This window comes from Saccopteryx leptura, chromosome 2, assembly GCF_036850995.1.
Source record: "Saccopteryx leptura isolate mSacLep1 chromosome 2, mSacLep1_pri_phased_curated, whole genome shotgun sequence".
Taxonomy (NCBI): domain Eukaryota; kingdom Metazoa; phylum Chordata; class Mammalia; order Chiroptera; family Emballonuridae; genus Saccopteryx; species Saccopteryx leptura.
This window is the reverse complement of record NC_089504.1, coordinates 167,858,156-167,881,807: the sequence shown is the minus strand read 5'-3', so window position 1 is coordinate 167,881,807 and position 23,652 is coordinate 167,858,156. Positions and strand designations below refer to the sequence as shown.

Here is a 23,652-nt window from a genome sequence, read left to right as displayed (position 1 = left end):
TAAAAAAAAACAAGGAGCAAAGAAGAATCCACAAGAAACCTGGTAGGGAACTCATGAATCTCCCCTGCTTACAGGAACAGAGGGGCGGAGAGGCTGAGAGCCCAGAAGGGCTCTCACTCCAAGAAAAAGAGCAGAATATACTGCTCACAGCCACTTGCCTGGTGACCAGGGAATGAAGTGTGTTGAAAGGGCTGGCTTGTCTTCCAAAAAGAAAGGGGAGAAAGAGAGACAGACAGTGAGGGGCAAAGGAATGCAGGGGATTACCTGAGAAGCTAACTCATCCAGTGCTAGAGGCAGCCATAGCTGGGGGAGGGGCAGATCCTTCCACAAAACAAAGGACTAAAGTGCTTCTGGGTCACAGATCTCCAGACATCTCTCCAGATCCAATCAGCTCAAAAAGACACAGCTGAAAACAAGAAGTGAGGAGAAGGGGCAGTAACTCAGGTCTCCATGGAGATCTGAGAAACACCTCCCCCCAGAAGCTCAGAAAACACCCTGCCCCCATAGAGAGTCTCTGTAGCCACCGCATTCCTGGATACAGTTTCAAATAAGCCCCTGCTGAGATCAGTAAACAAGACTATCACCAGATAAGAAAACAAACAAATCAAGACTTCAAAGTGGCCTAAATCCAAAAGTGGATTAAAATAATAGCTGATGCCAACCCAAGAAGACCTAGAAATAACACAATTGAAAACTGGAGGCAGACAACACCAAGCCTAGACTCAACCAGCTCTACAAACGAAACACCCAAACACACAGACATAATGAGAAGACAGAAAAGTGCAATCCAAATGACTGCAAGAGAAACCTCCAGGAAATGAACTGAGTGATATAGAAATAAACAAACTTCCAGATGCGGAGTTCAAAATAATGATGGTAAGGATGCTTAGGGATCTTTGAACAACAATGGATGGTAATTACAAACACCTAAATAAAGAAATAGTAAGTATAAAAAAGGATATTGAAATATTAAAAAAGAATCAGTCAGAGATGACAAATACAATATCAGAAATGAAGACCACAATGGAAGGAATTAAAAAAAGAATGGATCCAGCTGAGGACTGAATCAGCAAGTTGGAGGACAAGTGGAATGAAGGCATGAAAGCAGAGAAGAAAAAAGAAAAGAGACTCAAAAAGTCTGAAGAAACTCTTAGAGAGCTCTGTGACAACATTAAGAGAAATAACATCCACATCATAGGGGTTCCTGAAGAAGAAGAGAAAGAACAAGGGATAGAGACTTTATTCAATCATATCATAGCTGAAACCTTCCCTAAATTAATGCAGGAGAAACTCTCATAAGTTCAAGAAGCACAGAGAACTCCATTAAAGAAAAACCCAAAGAAACCTACACCAAGACACATCATAATTAAAATACCAAAGCTAAGTGATAAAGAGAAAATATTAAAAGCTACTAGAGAAAAAAAGGCTATCAACTACAAAGGAGCCCCCATAAGGATGACTTCTGACTTCTCAACAGAAACACTTGAGGCCAGAAGGGAATGGCAAGAAATATTCAAAGTAATGCAGAACAAGAACCTACAACCAAGACTACAGTATCCAGCAAAGCTATCATTTAAAATTAAAGGAGAAATAAAAAGCTTCCCAGACAAAAAAAAACTCAAAGAATTCATTACAACCAAACCAATGCTGCAGGAAATGTTAAGGGGCCGGCAGTAAACAGATGAAAGTGGAAAAAATATATAGCAAAAGAGGAATACAGCTTTAAAGAATAAAATGGTAATAAACAATGACATATCAATAATAACCTTAAATGTAAATGCATTAAATGATCCAATCAAAAGACATAGGGTAGCTGCATGGATAAGAAAACCAGACCCATACATATGCTGTCTACAAGAGACACACCCTTAAAACAAAAGATACACATAGACTGAAGGTAAAAGGATAGAAAAAAACATTTCATGCAAATGGAAATGAAAAAAAAAAAAGCTGGGGTAGAATATTTATATTAGACAAAATGGACTTTAAAACAAAGGATACAGTAAGAGATAAAGAAGATCACTACATAATGATAAAGGGAGCAATCTAACAGGAAGATATAACTATTATAAATAACTACGCACCTAATATAAGAGCACCTAAATGTATGAAGCGGATGTTGATGAATATAAAGGGCGAGATCAACAGCAATACTATAATAGTAGGGGATTTCAATACCCCACTAACATCACTAGATAGATTCTCAAAAAAGAAAATTAACAAAGAAACAGCAGACTTAAAGGATACATTAAATCAACTGGATTTAATAGATATCTTCAGAACCTTTCACCCTAAAGCAGCAGCAGAATATACATTCTTTTCCAGTGCTCATGGTACATTCTCTAGGATAGACCACATGTTAAAGCACAAAAACGGTTTCAACAAATTTAAAAAGATTGAAATCATATCAAGCACTTTCTCTGAACACAATGGCATGAAACTAGAAACCACTACAGAAAAACTCAAAAATTCTCAAACACATGAAAACTAAATAGGAGGTTGTTAAATAACGAATGGATTAAGAATAAGATCAAAGAAGAAATTTAAAAATTTCTAGAAATGAATGATAATGAGCATACAACAACTCAAATTTTATGAGACACAGCAAAAGCAGTACTGAGAGGGAAGATCATAGCACTACAGGCACACTTTTAGAAGCTAGGAAAAGCTCAAATAAACAACTTAACCCTGCATCTAAAAGAACTAGAAAAAGAACAGCAAGTAAAGTCCAAATGTAGTAAAAGGAAGAGAATAATAAAGATCAGAGCAGAAATAAATGACATAGAGGCTAAAATTCAATACAGAGGATCAATGAAACAAGGAGCTGGTTCTTTGAAAAGGTAAACAAGATCAACGAACCTTTAGACTCACCAAGAAAAAAAGAGAGAGGACTCAAATAAATAAAATTAGAAATGAGAGTGGAGAAATAACAACTGACACAACAGAAATACAAAATATTGTAAGAAAATAGAATGAAGAACTGTATGCCAAAAAACTAGACGACCTAGATAAAATGGACAAATTCGTGAAACATACAATCTTCCAAAAATCAATCTGGTAGAATCAGAAAACCTAAACAGACCGATTACACCAAATGATATCAAAACAGTTATCAAAAAACTCCCAACAAAGAAAAGTCCTGGGCCCGATGGCTTCAAAAGTGAATTCTACCAAATATTCAAAGAAGAACTAACTCCTATCCTTCTCAAGCTATTTCAAAAAATTCAAGAGGAAGGAACACTTCCAAGCTCCTTTTATGAGGCGAGCATAATTCTGATTCCAAAACCAGGCAAAGACAACACAAAGAAAGAAAATTATAGTCCAATATCTCTGATGAATATAGATGCTAAAATCCTCAACAAAATATTAGCAAACCGGTTCCAACAATATATGGAAAAAATCATACACCATGATCAAGTGGGATTTATTCTGGGGAGGCAAGGCTGGTAAAATATTCGCAAATCAATCAATGTGATTCATCCCATAAACAAAAAGAAGGAGAAACACCACATGATAATTTCAACAGATGCAGAAAAAGCATTTGATAAAATCCAGCACCCATTTATGATCAAAACTCTCAACAAAGTGGGAATACAGGGAACATACCACAACATGACAAAAGCCATCTATGACAAACCCACAGCCAACATCATACTCAATGGGCAAAAATTAAAAGCAATCTCCTTAAGATCAGGAACAAGGCAGGGGTGCCCCCTTTCACCACTCTTATTCAATATAATCTTAGAAGTCCTAGCCACAGCAATCAGACAAGAAGAAGAAATAAAAGGCATTCAAGTTGGAAAAGAAGAAGTAAAACTATCATTATTTGCAGATGATATGACATTGTATATAGGAAACCCTAAAGTCTCAGTCAAAAAAACTACTGGACCTGAAAATAAATTCTGCAGGGTGGCAGGATATAAAATTAATACTCAGAAATCAGAGGCATTTTTATACACCAACAATGAACACTCAGAAATTAAGGAAACAATCCCCTTCACTATTACAACCAAAAAAATAAAAAAATTTACCTAGGAGTATATTTAACCAAGGAGACTAAAGACTTATACTCGGAAAATTATAAAACATTGGTAAAAAGAAATCAAGGAAGATACAAACAAGTGGAAGCATATATAGTGCTCATGGTTAGGAAGAATAAACATCATTAAAATGTCTATATTACCCAAAGCAATTTATAAATTCAATGCAATACCAATTAAAATACCAATGACATATTTCAAAGATATAGAAAAAATATTCCAAAAATTTATATGGAACCAAAAAAGAACACGAATAGCCTCAGCAATCTTAAAAAAGAATAAAGTGGTAGGTATCATACTTCCTAATATCAAGTTATACTACAAGGCCATTGTACTCAAAACAGCCTAGTACTGGCATAAGAACAGGAATATAGATCAATGGAACAGAACAGAGAACCCACAAATAAACCCACAGCTCTATGGACAACTGATATTTGACAAAGGAGGTAAGGGCATACAATGGAGTAAAGACTGCCTCTTTAATAAATGGTGTTGGGAAAATTGGACAGCTACCTGCAAAAAAATGAAACTAGACTACCAACTTACACCATTCACAAAAATAAACTCAAAATGGATAAAAGACTTAAATGTAAGTCATGAAACCATATGCATCTTAGAAGAAAACATAGGCAGTAAGCTCTCCAACATCTCTCGGAGCAATATATTTGCCGATTTTTCTCCACGGGCAAGCGAAATAAAAGACAGAATAAACAAATGGGACTATATCAAACTAAAAAGCTTTTGTACAGCCAAAGACAATAAGAACAGAATAAAAAGACAAACTACACAATGGAAGAACATATTTGACAATACGTCTGATAAGGGGTTAATAACCAAAATGTATAAAGAACTTGTAAATCTCAACATCAGGAAGACAAACAATCCAATCAAAAAATGGGCGAAAGAAATGAATAGACACTTCTCCAAAAAGGACATACAGATGGCCACTAGGCATATGAAAAAATGCTCAATATCACTAATCATTAGAGAAATGCAAATTAAAACCGCAATGAGATATCACCTCACACCAGTCAGAATGGCGCTCATCAACAGAACAACACATAGTAAGTGCTGGTGAGGATGTGGAGAAAAGGGAACCCTCCTGCACTGCTGGTGGGAATGCAGACTGGTGCAGACACTGTGGAAAACAGTATGGAGATTCCTCAAAAAATTAAAAATCGAACTGCCTTTTGACCCACCTATCCCACTTCTGGAATATACCCTAAGAACACCATAGAACTGTTCCAAAAAGAGAAATGCATCCCCATGTTTATGGTAGCAGTTCACAATAGCAAAGATCTAGAAACAGCCCAATTGTCCGTCAATGGATGAGTGGATTAAAAAGCTTTGGTATATATATACTGTGGAATACTACTCAGCTATAAAAAATGATGACATTGGATTATTTACAATAACATGAATGGACCTTGATAACTTATAAGTTAATAAGTAAATCAGAAAAAAACTAAGAACTATATAAATCCATACATAGATGGGACATAAAAATGAGACTCAGAGACATGGACAAGAATGTGATTGTAACAGAGGTGGGGTGGGGTGGGGTGGTTTGGGAGGGGGAGAGAAAGGAGAGAGAGGGGGTGGGGGAAGGGGAGGGGCACAAAGAAAACCAGATGGAAGGTGACGGAAGACAATTTGACTTTGGGTGAGGGGTATGCAATATAATCAAATGTCAAAATAATCTGGAGATGTTTTCTCTGAACATATGTACCCTGATTTATCAATGTCACTGCATTAAAATTAATAAAAAATAAATTTAAAAAATTCCTTCCTTTTTAAGGCTGAATAAGATCCCAGTGTGTGTGTGTGTGTGTGTGTGTGTGTGTGTGTTTGTGCCACTTCTGTATGTCCACTCATACATCAGTGGGCACTTGGGGTGCTTCCACTTCTAGGCCTTTGAAAAGAACACTATGAATACAAAAAAATGTTTATGTACAAAATATCTACATTAAACTAGAAAATCAGCTAAGAAAAATTAAAGAAGGCCCAATAAATTGAGAGGTATGCTATGTTTATATATTGGAAATCTTACCACTGTAAAAATCTCAGTTCTTTCTAAATTAACAATCATTGCCATATATATAATTTTTTTATAGAAATTTAGAAGCTGATTCTAAAATATGTATAAAAGTTCAGACAATTAGAATAATTAAACAATTTTGAAACAGAATAACAAGTTGTAACATTTATGAACCTGATTTCAAGGTTTACTACAAATTTATAGTATTCCAGAGAATGTGGTATTAGCATAAAGAGACAGTTAGATCAATGCAACACAATGTAGAATCCAGAAATAGAATTACATTTATGTGGTCATTTCATTTTATTTTTTTAATTTTTAATTGAATTTATGGGGGTGACAATGGTTAACATAATTTTTAAACAAGTTTCAGATGCACATTTCTACAACACACCTCTGTATTCTGTATTGTGTGTTCACCCCCAACTCAAATGGTGACAGATGAAGACTCGACTTGGTCAGTTCATTTTCAGTGGAAAAAGAACAGCATTTTCAAGAACTGGAATTGGAACAATATGACACTATGTGCAAAAAATGAACCTTAACCCATACCTCACACCACATACAAAAATTAACAGATCTAGATATAAGAAATAAAACTATGGAACTTCTATAAAATATAGAAAGAAATCTTTGAGACCTTGGGTTAAGCAAAGTTTCTTAGGTAGAAAACAAAAATCATAAAACAAAAGAAAAATCTAAACTAAAATTTATCAAAATTAAAAGCCTACATTTGGAAAACACTATTAAGAAAGTAAAAAGTTAAGACAAACAATAGAAGAAAATATTTTCAAAAGATTTGTCTAAAAGAAAATCTGTATTCAGAATCTATAAAGACCTTTTACAACCAAATAAGAAAACAGATATTTTAAATGGTCAAAAGATTTGAAAAGGCACTTCACCAAAAAAAAGATATAGGAATGCAAATAAACATAAAAAGAGATATTCAACATCATTAGTCATTAGTGAAATTCAAATTAAAACATTATAGTTTTATATAACTGCATGCCCACTAGAATGGCTGATATTAAAAGGATTAACAATGCCAGATATTGGTAAGGATATAAAGCCACTAGAAATTGCATAGACTACAAGACAGAAAAACCAATTTGGAAAATAGTTTGGCAGTTTCATTTAAAATCAAATCCACACTGACCTTAACACCTCGAAAAATTCCACTTCTAGGTGTTTTTGCCTAAATGAAATGAAACTATATGTCCACAAAAAGATCTATATGAATGTTCATATTCACATTCATTAGTTACAACCCCAAACTGAAATGTGCATCAACAGGTAGATGGATTATCAAACTACGGTACCTTCATCACCCAACACCCAGCAATGAGAGAAATGAAGTAGAGATGCAGACGTCTTTGCAGTAGATCTCCAAACATCATGCTGAGTGTCAGAGCCATGTACAAAAGGAGCACATACTATGTGATTCCATTTAAATGAAAGTCTAGGACATGTAATCTACAATGATAGAAAGCACATCAATATTTGTCTGTGGTGGGGATTGTCGGGAAAGTGAGAAAGGAAAATGTGTGTGGGGGGTACTGGAAAGGTTCTATATCATCATTGTGGCTACAAAGGTTTATATAAAGGTATATTAACTTGACATCCAAACCTCCCCAAACTGGATCCTGCCCATTTGCCTGGAGAAAGAGTGAACCGGGCCGCCCTGTGCAGCTGAAAGGCAACGCTCTGTCGTCCTACTGATGAACGTGAACAACCACGCAGATCTGGGTGTGGGCACTATTCTACTGAAGTACTAGATTTGTGACCCTGTGAATGTTACTTACTCACCCTGAGTAATGTTACTTACTCACCTCTTTGTAAAATAATTTCCTTACCTATAAAACAGAGAAAGAGGAGAAAATAAAATCTACCTTGCAAGTTTGCTTGCAGGTGTGATAAAATATTTTCATAATAGTCACTGCAATTAAAATTATCATCTTCATTATCACCAGTCTTTGGTTGTCAAAATAATTTTGTATACAAGCTCAGCCTAAAACAAGTCATTACTCTTAGTAAAGCCTGGCTGTCACTTTTCTTCCCACAGTCTTGCAAAAGACATCTTTCATTGTGTAGGACAACAGCATTCTGTGGGAACTTTTATTTACCTGCTGAAATTCTGTAGCAGAAAGCCAGTCAGGTGCTTTGTTCATTTGCATTTGTCTGGACCATTTTCATGGCCTTATCTAGACCTTCCCTTTTTAGCTATTTTGATTTCCTAAAAGCTGAGCAAATAGTCCTAGAAAAATGACCCTAGATAATGTTTTACATATTGACAGCAATAAGATAAAACTATCAATTAATCCCTGAAAAGTTCATCAATTTTTGAAAGCCATAACACATTTGAGGACAGATGACAATGCTGTTATCCGCTTGGGTCATATTTAGACCCAAGAAAGGTAGTTGTCAGGGAAATTCTTCACATTAGTGTACTCATTCCAGACTATCACAAGTAGTTTCCAGAAACCCTGAACATAACAAAGTCACTGTCATTCTCCAGATCATGAAATAACTGTAAGTCTCATCCAGACTTCTGCTATCTACCTCTGGCGTTCCCGAGGCCTGAGCTAGCTACACTAGAGTGTCAGCTTTCTCTTGTCTATCTGGCTAATCAGGCTTCTGTCCCTACCACTCGACTGAAATTGCTCTTGTAAAGGTAACCAGTGACTTCCATGTTGTCAAATTCACTGATGCTGTCTCTGTCCGCAACCTACCCAGTTCCTCAGAAGCATCAAAATGACCAACCCCTCCTTGCTTCTCTGGGGTCCTTTCTTCTTTTGGCTTTCTGTACATGACTGTCCCCTGGGATCCCCTCCTCTCCTAGCGGCTGCTTTCTGGCTTCTTTGTATGGAGGTTGGAATGCAGGCCCCATCCCAGGGCCCCTTCTGCTCCCAAGCTGCACTCCCTTGACTTTCTTTCATAATTGAGGTATAATTGACAAAACATTATGTCCGTATCATGAGTTCAATGTAATAATACAATATTTGTATACTGTATATCGCAAAATGTTCACCATTCGAAGTCTAGTCAATATCTGTCACACATAGTAATAAAATGGTTTTGTCTTGGGATGAGAACTTTCAAGAACTACTCTCTTAGCTTCTTTCAAATATGTACTGGACTCCCTTGACTTTAATAGTATCTGGGGAACCCAACCTTCCACCCCCAGTCCTGACTCTCCCAGAGCCCCTGGCTCCTACGTTGGACTGCCTCCGAGGCGGCTCCACAGAACTCCCAACCCAGAGTCCTCTCTGCTTCCTCCCAGGCCTGTTCTCTCTTCCACTCCCTGGGCTAGTCAGCTCATCTCAACCAATAGCACCCACTCTGTTCCTCAAGCCAAATTCCAGAAGTCCTCATTGGCTCTCCTCTTTTTCCATCACTCACCCTCAATGTCCAGACCTACTGACTCTATCTCCACAATATATCCCAACAACTCCATCCCTTTCTCCCTCTGTTCTCCCAGCTCCTAGGACTTCTCATCTGCATGGGGTGCTAGCCCTCAACCGATCCCCCACCTCTACACTTACCTCTTCTGCATTCTACACAAATGGCCTAAGGCAGTCTTCAATAAGCACAGACCATGTTTACAATGTTCAGGGGCTGCTCATCACACTTGCATTAAAACCCAAACTTCTTACCAAGGCACCTAAGCCCCTCTGTGATCTGGACGTCATCAAGTCCCTACGTCACTCCTGTTATTCACCTCCCACTTACTCCAGCCATGCCTACTCCATCCTTTTGTACTCTGACCAAGCCAAGCTCACTCTGACCTCAGGGCCTTTGTGTGTGCTCTTTCTTCTACCTGGAACATATTTCTTGTGCAAGCAGCTAGACAGGAAGTCCAGCACTTTTCTGTCCTTTCTCTGAGGGAACTCAGGACAAGGGGAGGAGCCATGAAGAAAGGCCTGGTGGTCATTTTGGGTCTAGCAGTGGTTGTACCTGTGTACTGGGCATGAGGAGCTGAGAAAACCCCTATGGTGGTGGCTGAGTGGGTATCAAAGGAGATGGCACATTACTGGGAGATATTTAAGAATTGGGAGAGAGAGAAGGGGGCTCCAAAAAAGTTGTAAGATATAAGAGTCTAGGAGAAAATGGGGAGTGAGAATTTTAAAATGCTTAGGGATTGGATCACTTGTTTTATAAAAAGCAGGTATAGACTGGACTCCTTAACATCCTCTTGGTAGTGGAAACGAGCTTTTTAAAATGACCGTGCTGAAACTCTCCAGGGCCCAGGGCTGCTAAGGGAAAGAACCAGTCTCTCTGCATCATCTTAGACCAGAACAGGTGCAAACAGTTCCATAAAATTTTATGATAAAAGGAAAAACAAGAAGTATAACAGTAATAAAAGTGTAATGGTAATAAAAGAAGGGCATTGAACACAGAAGAAAATAGGTTCTATGTTTCCTGGAGACCAAGACTCCCACAGCTGGGGCCAAGTGTGTGCTGGTGAGGAGAGAAGGGGGCGAGGGGAGATGGGGTTTTGACTGTCACTCATCTTCTCCTAAGTTCTCCTGGTCGAGCTGTCGGCATGAGGTTCGTGCAGGAAGGGCCCGGAGCTGGGTTCAGAGCATGCTTCACTCCACGAGGAGCCCTGGGGCCTGAGGCTGTGTGCTGAGCACAGGCTGTTGTTTTAACTTGCTTCTCTCCAGACAAATAAAGAGGACAGCTGTAGGGCTGCTGTGTCTCAGAGTCTTTTGACACTCAGTCTTACAGAATGATTATTATAAAGGTATCTGCTTATCATTCAGCCCTGTCCCCTACTGTTGTGTGGTGAAAAACAGCCCAGACAGCCCTGACTCTGGCCCATGAGCCCACCCCACTGCATCAAGCACAGATTCCCCAGGTGAGCCTGTGACCTGTCCCCTCCTCCATGGTTCTGTGACCTGTCCCCTCCCGCAGCTGCAGGCATCCTCTTTAGCTGTCATTTAATGGACCTTGTGATAGTAATAAGATAATAGTGCTTGAGGACAAAAGGACTATCTGTGAGGGAAACATGAAGAAAAATGGAAGGATTTCTACAGGAAGAAAAAAATGAGTGAGTGGGCAGTACTGCCAGAGCAGGTCCTGGAATCTTGGGGACTCTAGTAATACTGCCCAAGGAGGGGAGCTCTGCTGCCAGGGATAAGCCCACGGGTGGGCAAAGCAATGGCCCACTGGCACGGCTAGGCACCCGGGAGCCAGTCAGAGGAGTCGTCGTCACTCAGAGCTTCCCAATGTCTGGAGTAAGAACTTTTCATTGTCCCAGGGCCCATGCCAGGCCATCCCCCCAACAGCACTGAGAACAGTTTTCACATCTTCAGGGTACTGTACGAGTAATAGCCATCAACACCACAGGCTTTGCCGGGTTCCCAGTGATTATTCTGAGAGTTGAACTGAATTTGGAAGAAGCATCAGCCTCCCCACAAACCAGCCAGCACCAGAGGAGCAGACAGCCTCCCTGGGATCCATGCAAGGGGCCTGTTCTAAAAGGCCTCACTTTGCTGGAAACTTCACTTTTGCAAGATGAAGCCCAACTAAGTTTATGTTTAGTGATTTTCTTTTCTTTCTTTTTTTTTTTTTTTTTTTTTGTATTTTTCTGAAGTTGGAAATGGGGAGGCAGTCAGACTCCTGCATGCGCCCGACCAGGATCCACCCGCACGCCCACCAGGGGGGATGCTCTGCCCATCTGGAACATCACTCTATTGCAACCAGAGCCATTCTAGCACCTGAGGCAGAGGCCATAGAGCCAGCCTCAGCGCCTGGGCCAACTTTGCTCCAATGGAGCCTTGGCTGGGGGAGGGGAAGAGAGAGACAGAGAGGAAGGAGAGAGGGAGGGGTGGAGAAGCAGATGGGTGCTTCTCCTGTGTGCCCTGGCCTGGAATCAAACCCGGGACTTCTGCACGCCAGGCTGACACTCTACCACTGAGCCAACTGGCCAGGGCTGTGATTTTCATTTTACGTTTTTTCAAATGTTGTACATAAAGTAAAACTGTTAACATTTGTTATCTCATACTATCTCAAAAGTGCATAATTCAATTTTATATCAGATGTAAAACTCACTGACAAATGTGAGGTGAAGGTGAAGGTGAATGTTGATGGTAAAGGTGATGGTGGTGGTGAAGATGAAGGTGAAGGTGAACGTGAACGTGATGGTGAAGATGACAGTGACTGTGATAGTGACAGTGATGTTGATGGTGAAGGTGATGGTGAAGGTGAAATGGTGCTGGAGAGAAACAGCCAACCAGTGATAGGACATCAAGGCTTTACATACATCTATCTGCTGATGACCAACACTTCCAGCTGGGTCCTGTCTCCTTAGCTCTCCTGTCCTAGACCCAGAGCTTTCTCCCATAGGAGGAGTAAAGGCATTTCAACCTGACCATGCCCTAAATTAGCCCCCACCATCCTCTTTACACCGACTTCTCCCGGTTTTAAAATGGCACCTCCATCCTCCTACTTGCTTGGGGCCAGAGTCCTGTAGGCACTGTCCCTGTCTCTTCCTCTCCCAGCCCGTGTCCAGTCAGCCAGGGCCCCATGTGCCTGACCTTCCCACTGCTCGTATCCCGGCCCAGTCACGGCAGCACTGTTGTCCTTGCTTCAGCCTTTGTCCCCTCAGAGACAGCTCTCAAAATGGCACTCAGAGAGATCCTGTTTAACAAAAGTCCATCATGCTGCCCAGGGCCAAACCCTCCCATGATTTTCTCACTCAGAGTGAGAGTAAAATCCTCACAACTGCTCTCAGGCCTTAGGCAGCTCCCCCCAGTGCCAATAACCTCCTTATCACACCCTCACCATTCTCCTACCCATTCCCTCTGCCCCATCTCCTGGCCTTCCTGCCACCTCAGGGCCTTTGCATGGGCTGCTTCCCCTGCCTGGGTGCTCCACCAGGACACCCACATGGTTCCCCCTTTCACCTCCTTTGCAGTCGTCTTCTCAGGAAGGCCTTTTCTGACCACCTTAGTTAAAATTGCCATCCTCCTCCTCCACATCCCACCTCTCCTATCCCCCTTCTCCAATGTTTCATTGTCTTCAATTCTAGCTATTTCTTCCAATAAACCATGTAATTTGTGTACTTACTAAAAAATGTCTTCTCCCCACCCATTCTACAATAAAAGCTCCCCAGCCTCAATAATTTTTGTTTGCTGTCACTGCTTTATCCCCTCTCCCCACCTAGAACAGTGCTGACATGTCAAAGTCCCTCAGGAATAATTGCTAAATGAGTGAACACATAATGAACTTGCAGCAGCTCTGATAACAACAGGTAGGTCCACCACAATATACATGTATCATGGGAATCATCAAAAAGTAATTTGACTTTCATAGAAATGATTGTCAAAAAAATTAATCATTAAGACTATCAATAATTACCTCAGTAAATGATAGTTCACAAATATAATGGCAAAGAGAAGAAAAAATTTCCCTTCCACTAATAATAAAAGAAATGCAATAATAATAATAATAATGATAATAATGGGGTGGCACTAAAGCTAATATTTAATACTGGCAAGGGTATGTCAAGGAGAAGCACATTCAAGAAACACTACTATAAAAATAATTGTTACAAGTTTTCTAAAATAGCTTGTAAAAAGTTTAGATATGCTTTATCTTCTAATTTCACTTGAAATAATCTATCTTAAGAAAACAACATGAAAGAAAACAAACACAGCAGAAGAAACCAACAACAAAACAGACAGTCACCAAATGGGAGTTGCTATTCACAAACAACAGATCCAATAATGGGCAAATGTCCAAAATAGATATATAAAGAACTCACAAAGTTCAACAACAAACAAGCAAACAATTCAATTAAAAACAGGGAGCCTGACCAGGTGGTGATGCAGTGGATAGAGCGTTGGACTGGGACGCGGAAGACCCTGGTTCGAAACCCTGAGGTCGCCAGCTTGAGCACAGGCTCATCTGGTTTGAGCAAGCCTCACCAGCTTGAGCCCAAGGTTGCTGGCTTCAGCGAGGGGTCACTCGGTCTGCTGTAGCCCCACGGTCAAGGTACATATGAGAAAGCAATCGACGAACAACTAAGGTGCTGCAACAAAGAATTGATGCTTCTCATCTCTCTCTCTTCCTGTCTGTCCCTATCTGTCCCTCTCTCTGTCTCTGTCACACACACACACACACACACACACACACACACACACACACACACACACGGGGGAGGAGGACCTGACCAGAACATTTTCCTAAGAAAACATAAAAGTGGCCAAATGATATATGAAAAGATGCTCATCTTCATTAGCTATTTGAGAATGCAAATCAAAACTACAATGAGATACCACCTCATACCTGTTAGATTAGCTATTATCAACAAGACAGGTAATAACAAGTGTTGGAAAGGCTGTGGAGAAAAAGGAACCTTCATTCACTGTTGGTGGGAGTGTAAACTGGGACAGCCATTTGGAAGAAAGTATGGTGGTTCCTCAAAAAATTAAGAATATAGAACTATCATATGATCCAGCAATCCCTTAACAGGGTATCTACCCAAAAAACTTGAAAACATTGGTATGTAAATACACATGACTCCAATGTTCATCTCAGCATTATTCAGAGTTGCCAAGACATGAAAATAACCAAAGTGTCCCTCAACAGAAGATTGAATAAAGCAGATACAGTACATATATACAATGGAATACTACTCAGCTGTAAGAAATGTTGACATATTGCCATTTATGACAACATGAATGGACCTTGAGAACATTATACTAAGTGAAATAAGTAAATCAGAAAAAGCTAAGACTATATGATTTCACACATAGCTGGGATATAAAACTGAGACTCATGGACATAGACAAAAGTGAAGTGGTTACCAAGGAGAGGGAGGTAGGGGGGAGGGGAGTAAAGAGAGAAAAATATATATTTCGTGAGACTCATGAACATAAATAAAAGTCAAATGGGTACCCAGGGGAGGAGAGTAAAGAGGGACAATTATAAGGTAATGGAAAATGATTTGACTGACTGATAGGTACACAATGCAATCAACAGTTCAGATGCTATAGAGATGTTCACCTGAAACCTATGTACTCTTATTGATCAATGTCACTCCATTAAATTTAATTTCAAAATAAATAAATACAAAGATTCGAATTATAGCATTATGCCTGACCTGTGGTGGTACAGGGATAAAACGTAGACCTGAAATGCTGAGGTCGCTGGTTTGAAACCCCAGACTTGTCCAGTCAAGGCATATATGAGAATAGTTGATGTTTAACTATAATAGTTGATGTTTCATGCTCCCCCACACCTTTCTCTCTCTCCCTCAAATCAACAAATAAAATCTTTAAGAAAACCACACACGCACATTACCAAATTGCAACATTACTGAAAACAGTACAGAGTAAGAGAACCCCACTGCCAGTAACTGGTTACATCAACGCTGCTATCATTCCCCACAGTCACCCATGTTTCTAACCTCAGAGACACTGCCCCTGAGGCACCTGTGTCCCGTACATATAACTCTTCAGGATGCAATTTTTGGAAACATTTATCACTATTTATATTGCATATTTGTTTTCACTGTCGATTTCATCCATTAGACCATAAGATGCATGAAGGCAGGGCTCAGTTTACAACTTCTGAAACAGAATAAGTACCAAAATTGGTTGGAATGATGAGCAAACTACGTTATTAAATAGCTGCCCACTAAGCAGTTTTGAAACATTAATGGCATAGAAAATTCCTACAACATGAGATTCACAGGAAAAAGCAAAAAGCATAGAAATGTTACTACAGCTACTGAAAAAAGTATAGAGAAAAAAACATTGAAAGAAAAAAATACTATAATATTAACTCTGGCTGGTTGCTAAAATATAAGTAGCATTAATTTCTCCTTACTATTTTCTACATTCAAAAAAAATTTTCAATTTTTTTTGAAAACTTTAAAAGATGGTCCTGGAAGAGATTGCAGGGCCATCCTGCATTTAAGATTTGTGAACAGCCTCACCAGGTGGTGGTGCAGTGGATAGAGCATCGGACTGGGACGCGGAGGACCCAGGTTCGAGACTCTGAGGTCTCCAGTTTGAGCGCGGGCTCATCTGGTTTGAGCAAAAGCTCACCAGCTTGGACCCAAGGTCGCTGGCTCGAGCAAGGGGTTACTCGGTCTGTTGTAGCCCCACAGTCAAGGCACATATGAGAAAGCAATCAATGAACAACTAAGGTGTCGCAACGAAAAACTGATGATTGATGCTTCTCATCTCTCTCCGTTCCTGTCTGTCTGTCCCTATCTGTCCCTCTCTCTGACTCTCTCTCTGTCTCTGTAAAAAAAAAAAAATCTTAGAAAAAAAAAAGATTTGTGAACAACTATAAGAAAAAATGAGCATGGTCAGTGCTGTCCACAGGCCACAACCAGCCCACAGTTTCTGCACCCAAACTGCACTGGCCCACAGCCACACTGTCCACTCATGTCTTGCCTGTGGCTGCTTCCATGCCACGTAGTTACAACACAGACCAGCATGGCCGAGGAGCCTAATGTATTGACTATCTGAACCTTTACAGGGAAAAATTCTGAACCCTGGCATACAGGACACACTAGGAGAAGGAAGAAACCACAAGAAGTGGGTGTGGGGTGCTTGCAAGGGTCATCATTTTAAGGGTGACACAAAGGGTGACAGTTGCAGATAGATGAGTCTTGATAAATGTCAGATGGAAGAACAGAAAAAGACTTAAAGTGTGAGAGGCATTCATATTTTAGACAGTTACCACATTTTCTACAATTACCATTTAAAAGTGCAGTAGGAAAAAGCATTCATTGCTGGATGGGTTACCTGCAGGATTGGAATTGTAGAGACTGGGTCCAGGTGGGTGGATAGCACTTGCTGAAGCCCTCTGACTTGCTATCAGGATCCTGCTCTTTGCAGACGGTAAACGGGACATTGCGCCCAATCCAAGCTGGGGCTTAAGAAGCATGGCCGAGCGGTAGAAAGTGGGAGGGACTTCATAGTGCGCAAAGGGAGGAGAACAAAATTCTTCCTTTCCAGGGCGTTCTGTGACCTGCGACAACGACAAATGAGTGGAAGCTCCGTCAGAGAATGCTGCATCCCAAGAGGAGTGCTGCCCTGCGTGGAAGACCGAGCTCCAGCAATGACGGTGCTGGCAGCTCCCAGTTGCCCTGGCCCTGATCCCTTACCTGCTGGGCTCAGCGTCTGCAGCTCTGAGCTGACAGCACCCCTGGAGGACCTCGTGGGTCATCTCCGGTCTAATACCGTGCAAATCTACATTTCACTGGAAGGAAAAAGAACTCACTCCAAAAGACTTTTTTTTTTTCTAAAAATCATTGGAATTTGTGAAACTAGCTAACCCATAAGTAATGTCAATGAAGCAGGGAAAGAATTTGCAACTGTTCATAGAATTATGAAAGCCTCATTTTTCCTAAGAAGAAAAGGCACAATTTTTATGTTAACACAGTCTTATAATAAGCAAATGAACTTTATCAATCTATGTTGTCTTTTCTAGGCTACTTAGAAAATAAAATATGCACTGTTAATGAGAGAGAAAAGGCTATGTGAAAGAAAGGAGAGTTAACGGAAAAAATGTACTTTTGGGGGCCTCTATAATCTATTTACATCATTAAAAATGAAAGCCTGATTTATCTCCTCCAACTGTTTTCCCTAGTAAGGTGGTGCTGTCAGGAATATCTAAAAAAGTATCACCACAGTGAAAGTTCTAGGGCAGGGTCTTGTTGGCTACTGAATTCACAGCATCAGTGTCTGTACATAACTGAAGTATTCAATAAAAAAGTCATGCTTCTAGTCTATCTTAAATTTAATAACGTTACATTCCTGTTACTTTTTCCTATAGTTAACAGTTGAGACTAGACTATAACTATGGTTACTTTTCATATATGCGATTCTGGACTCACAAATCCTGTTCATATTATGTGTTTCTTCATATTAAAAATGAAAAACAAAATCCTGACTGGGTGGTGGTGCAGTGGATAGAGCCTTGAACTGGGATGCGAAGGAGCCAGGTTTGAAACCCCGAGGTTTCTGGCTTGAACGTGGGCTCATTAAACTTGAGCACAGTCTCACCAGCTTGAGGGCAGGGTTGCTGGCTTGAGTGTGGGATCTTAGATATGATCCCATGGTCGCTGGCTTGAGCCCAAAGGTCTCTGGGTTGAAGTGCAAGGTTGTTGGTTTGAGCCCAAGGTCGCTGGCTTGAGCAAGGGGTCACTCACTCTGCTGTACCTCCCAGTCAAGGTACATATGAGAAAGCAATCAGTGAATGAGCAATCAACGAACAATTAAGATGCTGCAATGAAGAATTTATGCTTCTCATCTCTCTTCCTGTCTGTCCCTATCTGTCCCTCTCTCTGATTCTCTCTGCCTCTGTCAAAATTACAAAAAAAAAAGACAACTTAATAATCTATTTTCTCTCAATTTAAAAAATAATAGTGCCAGAGGCTATGCATAAAAAATACATGTTAATTAATTCTTTTCTTAATCACAATATATTTTATGTGTCATACATATTCAGGAATCACAAGAATTTAACAATATATTTTCATAGGAGCTACAAAGCTTTGATCCAAGCTGTTGGAAGAGATAAACCCTTAATTTGATACTCTTAAATGTTGAAATAGATACAGTTCTCCTTAAATTGATGTTATTGAAACAAAAGATTAGGCCTTTAAAGTTTTATCATAATCCCATTGTAAAATATGCATGATTGCTATTGTAGATAGATTGAATTCAGGCCATAGCAAACTACATTCCATATTTTCTCTCTGATAAATTTTTACCAGTCTCTACTTATTCTCTTACTATCACACTGACTTTTACACTATACTCATATTTCCTCTATTTTTTCATTTTCATTTCTAAATTTTGGTGCTGTTGCACACTGCTTTTAGCAGGTTTTCACATGAGGAAATTATAATCATTTCTAACCCACATCTGTCAAGTTTTTAGGAGTGCAATAAGCTGAGCTCAGTAATTACTCAGTTCTTGGAAAATGGATAGTTTTCAGGGGTTAAAACCCACATAGTGTTATTGGAAAGTGATCATCACGATTTCAGTAACTTCAATGCCTGTCATTCTGTTGGGTAATTTGTCTCTGGTAAAATAAAAAATTTTAACAAAGGTGAAAAGCATGTCTCAGATGCCTAATCTGTGCATTTTCAATAAAACAAGGGAATCTACAAACAGCTTCACACTCTTCTCTTTCATCTTTATCGACAGGACACTACAGGAATCACGACACAGCCAGAAACACAGCGACCCTCCCCAGGGGTACTTTTCCTCTATCTCTAATAGAATATTTTTAGAGAAATAATTTTGAAAGCAAACTAAAGGATGCTTGTGATTTCAAACAAGTTCCTAAAATCAATCACAGCAACACAAATAAATAAGTTGTTACTAGATTATACCTCTTTGTATTTGCACTGTCCTGTTTCCTATGGGATCGTGGGCAGGCAAGATGAGGGGTACATGTGGAGGCTTCACTGAGAAGCCACCAGGATGGCTGCAGGGAGAGGGCTTGTGATGGTGAATTGTGTCAACTTGGCTGGGCCAACATACCCAAATATTTGGTCAGAGATTATTCTAGATATTTCTGTGAAGGTATTTCTCAGATGAGATCAGCATTTAATTCAAGAGATTTTGAATAAAGCAGATTGCCCTCCATAATGTAGGTGCGTCTCATCCAATCAGTTGCAGGCCTCAGAAAAAAAGTCTGAACTCCCTTAAAGAGGAGGGAACTCTGCCAGCAGACAGCTTTTGGACTTGAACGCAGTATCAGTTCTTCCCCTAGGTCTCCAGCCTGGCAGTCCAACCTGCAGATTTTGGACTTGCCAGTCTTTATACCTGTATTTGCCAATTCCTTAAAGTCCTGGTAGACAGACAGCCAGACAGACAGATATATACACGCATACATACACACATACACACACCTGTATCCATATTGTATTTCTCTGCAGAACCCTACAAACACAGTGTTCTTCAGAGATAAGTTGGCACCAAGGAGCAGGAAGAAAGAACAGTCCAGACTGCACATCTGTGTCTGTGTACTGCAAGCACACAACCTAACCTCTGTCCTCTCACCCCCGCTCCTGTCTTCCCACGTCCCTGCACCAAAATTTAAAGGCTCCCTCCAAGGCATCAGTAAAAGAGAGTGTCCCTGAGACCTCAGGAGAGCTAAAAGCAGGGATCAGCAAAAAAGTAAGTAGATTTTATCGTCCTGGCATGACTGGACCCAAGACTATCTTCAAGGCTGCTTCTGGGAGCGCTAATGTCTGTGTTGGCCTCTCTCAGGGGAACGCCCACTCATGACTCCCCACCCCACTCATGCTAATAGGCAATAACGATGATGTAGCCTGAGGCTAGTTTGGGTTGTTATTGTAAGACTATCCCTTCAACAATTGAAAAATATTTCTGTGGCAATTGGTCAGAAACGTGTTCCTTTCCTGGAGACTTCCTGAAGCCATCCTGTGGTGAGCTGGGAACACAATCCCCCATGCCAAGCCCGGCCAGGGACACACACTCGCTGAGCCACAGCAATTTGAAGAGACAGGAAAAAAGGCAATAGGCCTGTCTTTCCCTCACTTCTGATTAAAGATGATGTTTGTCACAGAAATTAGCCCATCACAATCTCTGGGGCACCTCTGCTCTATCTTGTAGCCTAAGAACAGGGCTGGGCCTCAGGGGCTCTGATGACACGGCAGAAAACCCTGAAAGAGAAGCTGACAAAGGATGCTGTCCCCATACCAACGGGTTCTCTCCAAGCCCCTCTGAACCATTAACGCCACACAAACACTCCCACTACCCCATTTCCTTGACACTTGGGGTAATTTGTAAAGGATAAAGTTTAGAGAAAATATTTTGGGGGAGCCTGACCAGGCGGTGGTGCAGTGGATAGAGCATCAGACTGAGATGCGGAGGATCCAGGTTCAAGACCCTGAGGTCGCCAGCTTGAGCGCGGGCTCATCTGGTTTGAGCAAAAGCTCACCAGCTTGGACCCAAGGTCTTTGGCTTGAGCAAGGGGTTACTTGGTCTGCTGTAGCCCCACAGTCAAGGCACATATGAGAAAGCAATCAATGAACAACTAAAGTGTCGCAATGAAAAATTGATGATTGATGCTTCTCATCTCTCTCCATTCCTGTCTGTCCCTATCTATCCCTCTCTCTGACTCTCTCTCTCTGTGTCTGTTAAAAAAAAAGAAAAGAAAATATTTTGGGGGAAATGTGCACAGACTATAGAAATTATGTCTAATTTATAGAGGGAACTGAAGGAATACAGAAAAGAAATACACAAAAGACAAATTAGGATCACAGAAAAAGAACTGCCGACAGTAAGTTTTTGCCAACATCTCCAAGCAAAGTTTCTCTCATAAATTTTTTTCAAAGAAAAAATATCTAGGGGATTTTCTTTGGGGAGAGGGGGAGGAGAGGTATCAAATTACTTTGTTTAGAGAAATGGAACAAAAAAAAAACTTAATTGGATGCTTTGGTAGAACGTATAGAAAAGATAATGGGGAGCCCAAAACAAATGCACTGCCTGGGTGACCAGAGAAGTCAGCCAGGGAAAGCCAGCCCCAGGCTTAGCTCTCACTTCGCTGTCTTCCAGGGTGTGCTTGTCAAAGAGATACTCCACCATGCCCAATTGGGAGCCCCACCTCGTATGCATTGGTGACTTCTACAGTGATTTTGAGATGAAAAAGGTTCATTCATTTAACCAACTCTGGTACCCACAGCCCTGGGCAGTGTCATGCGACTGCCTCTCAGGGGCCATAGTGAAGAGCCCAGGGTCAGAGCCTGACCTGAGCCCCAGAAGCCCAGGGGAATACATTATTGGAAGTTTGAGGAAGACTCACATTAACCAAGCTGAGAGACTGACCTATAAACCAGAGTAGCAAGTTGTCCATTGTTAGTGAGACAGCACTCCCTAGGCACACTCTCACTGCCCTCAAACAGGACACTATGCAGCCCTGCACAGGGAGTGGAGTCCCTACTAGAGAGACAGAAGCCTGAACTGCCGGGTCATTGTCCTCTTTCTACAGACGTGGGGAAAACCTCCCCAGCAGGCACAGAGGACAGGGAGCCTGCAATGTGATTCGGCACTGATGGCTGGCACCGTAGTAGGGCGATAGTCAGCTTGCTGGGACACCTGCTCAATGCCAGCCTTGGTCAAGATCTGCTGCTGAGAATAGATTGATCGCTTGCTCTGTGCCAGAGATGACACCTCCCACTGTGATCAATACAGTCTGCAACAATGTTCATACAGTCGATCAAGCTAGAGTCCAACTTTGGACTCAAGCATTCTATTCCTAAGGAGCTTTGGATGGCTTCTGTTTGGATCCACAAAGATGAGTTCATAATTCAGTTATCAATGGACATTTACTGAGCACTTACTTATGCCAAGCACTATTATGAACTCTGGGGTCATAGTGGAGAACAAAAAATAGAAAAAGTCCCTATTCTTAAGGACTTCACATTCAATTAATGCAGGAAAAACAAACAAACAAACAAACAAAAAGTATGTACGTCAGAGGAGATACGTGCTAAGAAAAAAAAACTAGATAAAGTGGTCTCAGATGAAAGGCAGCCTCTCCAATGAAGTGACATTTGAAAAGACACCTAAAGAAGTAAAGACAGTCATTCAGATATCTGGGAGAAAAGCATCCCAAGAAGTGGGAAGTGCAAAGGGCCTGAGGCAGTAGAGGGAGGGAGGAAGAGTGGGGGAAGGAGAGGCAGTAAGGAGGTAATGAGCCACCCTACCAGGCTCCAGTCTGGGTCCTGAATGGCCTGGGCGAAACTGAAGTGTGTTAGGGAGAGGGGTCATCTGAGTCAGCTTCCCCTATAATCAATCACTCTACCTGCCATGAGATTGCTTCAAGAGACTAACTCAGGAAGGATGAGCTCTTGGAGGATGCCTTGCCATAGCGCCCAGGTTCTGAGAAAGGGGTAGCACCGTGAGGGAACAGCGAGGGCCTAGGAGAGCATCTCAGTGCCACCCTTGTTCTATGGCCTTAGGTGAGTTACCCAGACCTCTCCCATCTGTTCCTTCATCTATACAATAATAAAAACAAAACAGCAATCGCAACCTCCAGAGAACCAGAATAAGGATTGTTGAAGACCAACAAAGATTAAATATATTATATGGACCCAGGGCATAGTATGTGCTCAACTAAATGTTAGTTGTAATTATTATTTTGACTTAAAAGAAAAAAAAACTGCTTAACACATTATTTTCTATTCACTACGTTCTTTATATAAGTGAATATGAAATTGTCCCATAAGGGAAATATCCCCCTCAGAGGATGAAGTCTGAACAATCTGAACAATGTATTTATTTCTGATTTCTTTTCTTATTGGCCTGGTTTAGAGAGAATTATGCTCACTTATTTAAACATGTGAGTCAAATTAAATGTATGCATATCTAACCTCATGTTTATTATATCGCATGGAATTTAAATGGGTCTCCTCAGATGGTAGACCCATCTCATTATAATGACCAAACTTTTCTAGTCAAAACTGTCCATTTGTCTACAACCTGTTCTATTAAAAACATCCACTTTGATACAAATGTATCCACCAAAATCTGCAGTTTCCCAAGGGAGAATATTCTGTTTTCAAAATCA

At 40.7% G+C, this 23,652-nt stretch overlaps 1 protein-coding gene across 4 annotated transcripts in view; it reads right to left on the bottom strand.

Annotated features, from left to right (window-relative positions):
* Nucleotides 1–23,652, bottom strand: part of MTUS2 (microtubule associated scaffold protein 2) — a 771,916-nt gene that overhangs the window by 476,071 nt on the left and 272,193 nt on the right. For all 4 annotated transcript variants that reach the window (XM_066369276.1, XM_066369278.1, XM_066369279.1 and 1 more), the window contains exon 4: nt 16,845–17,070. In XM_066369276.1, the coding sequence (XP_066225373.1) occupies nt 16,845–17,070 (226 nt within the window). The remainder of the gene's footprint in view (nt 1–16,844; nt 17,071–23,652) is intronic.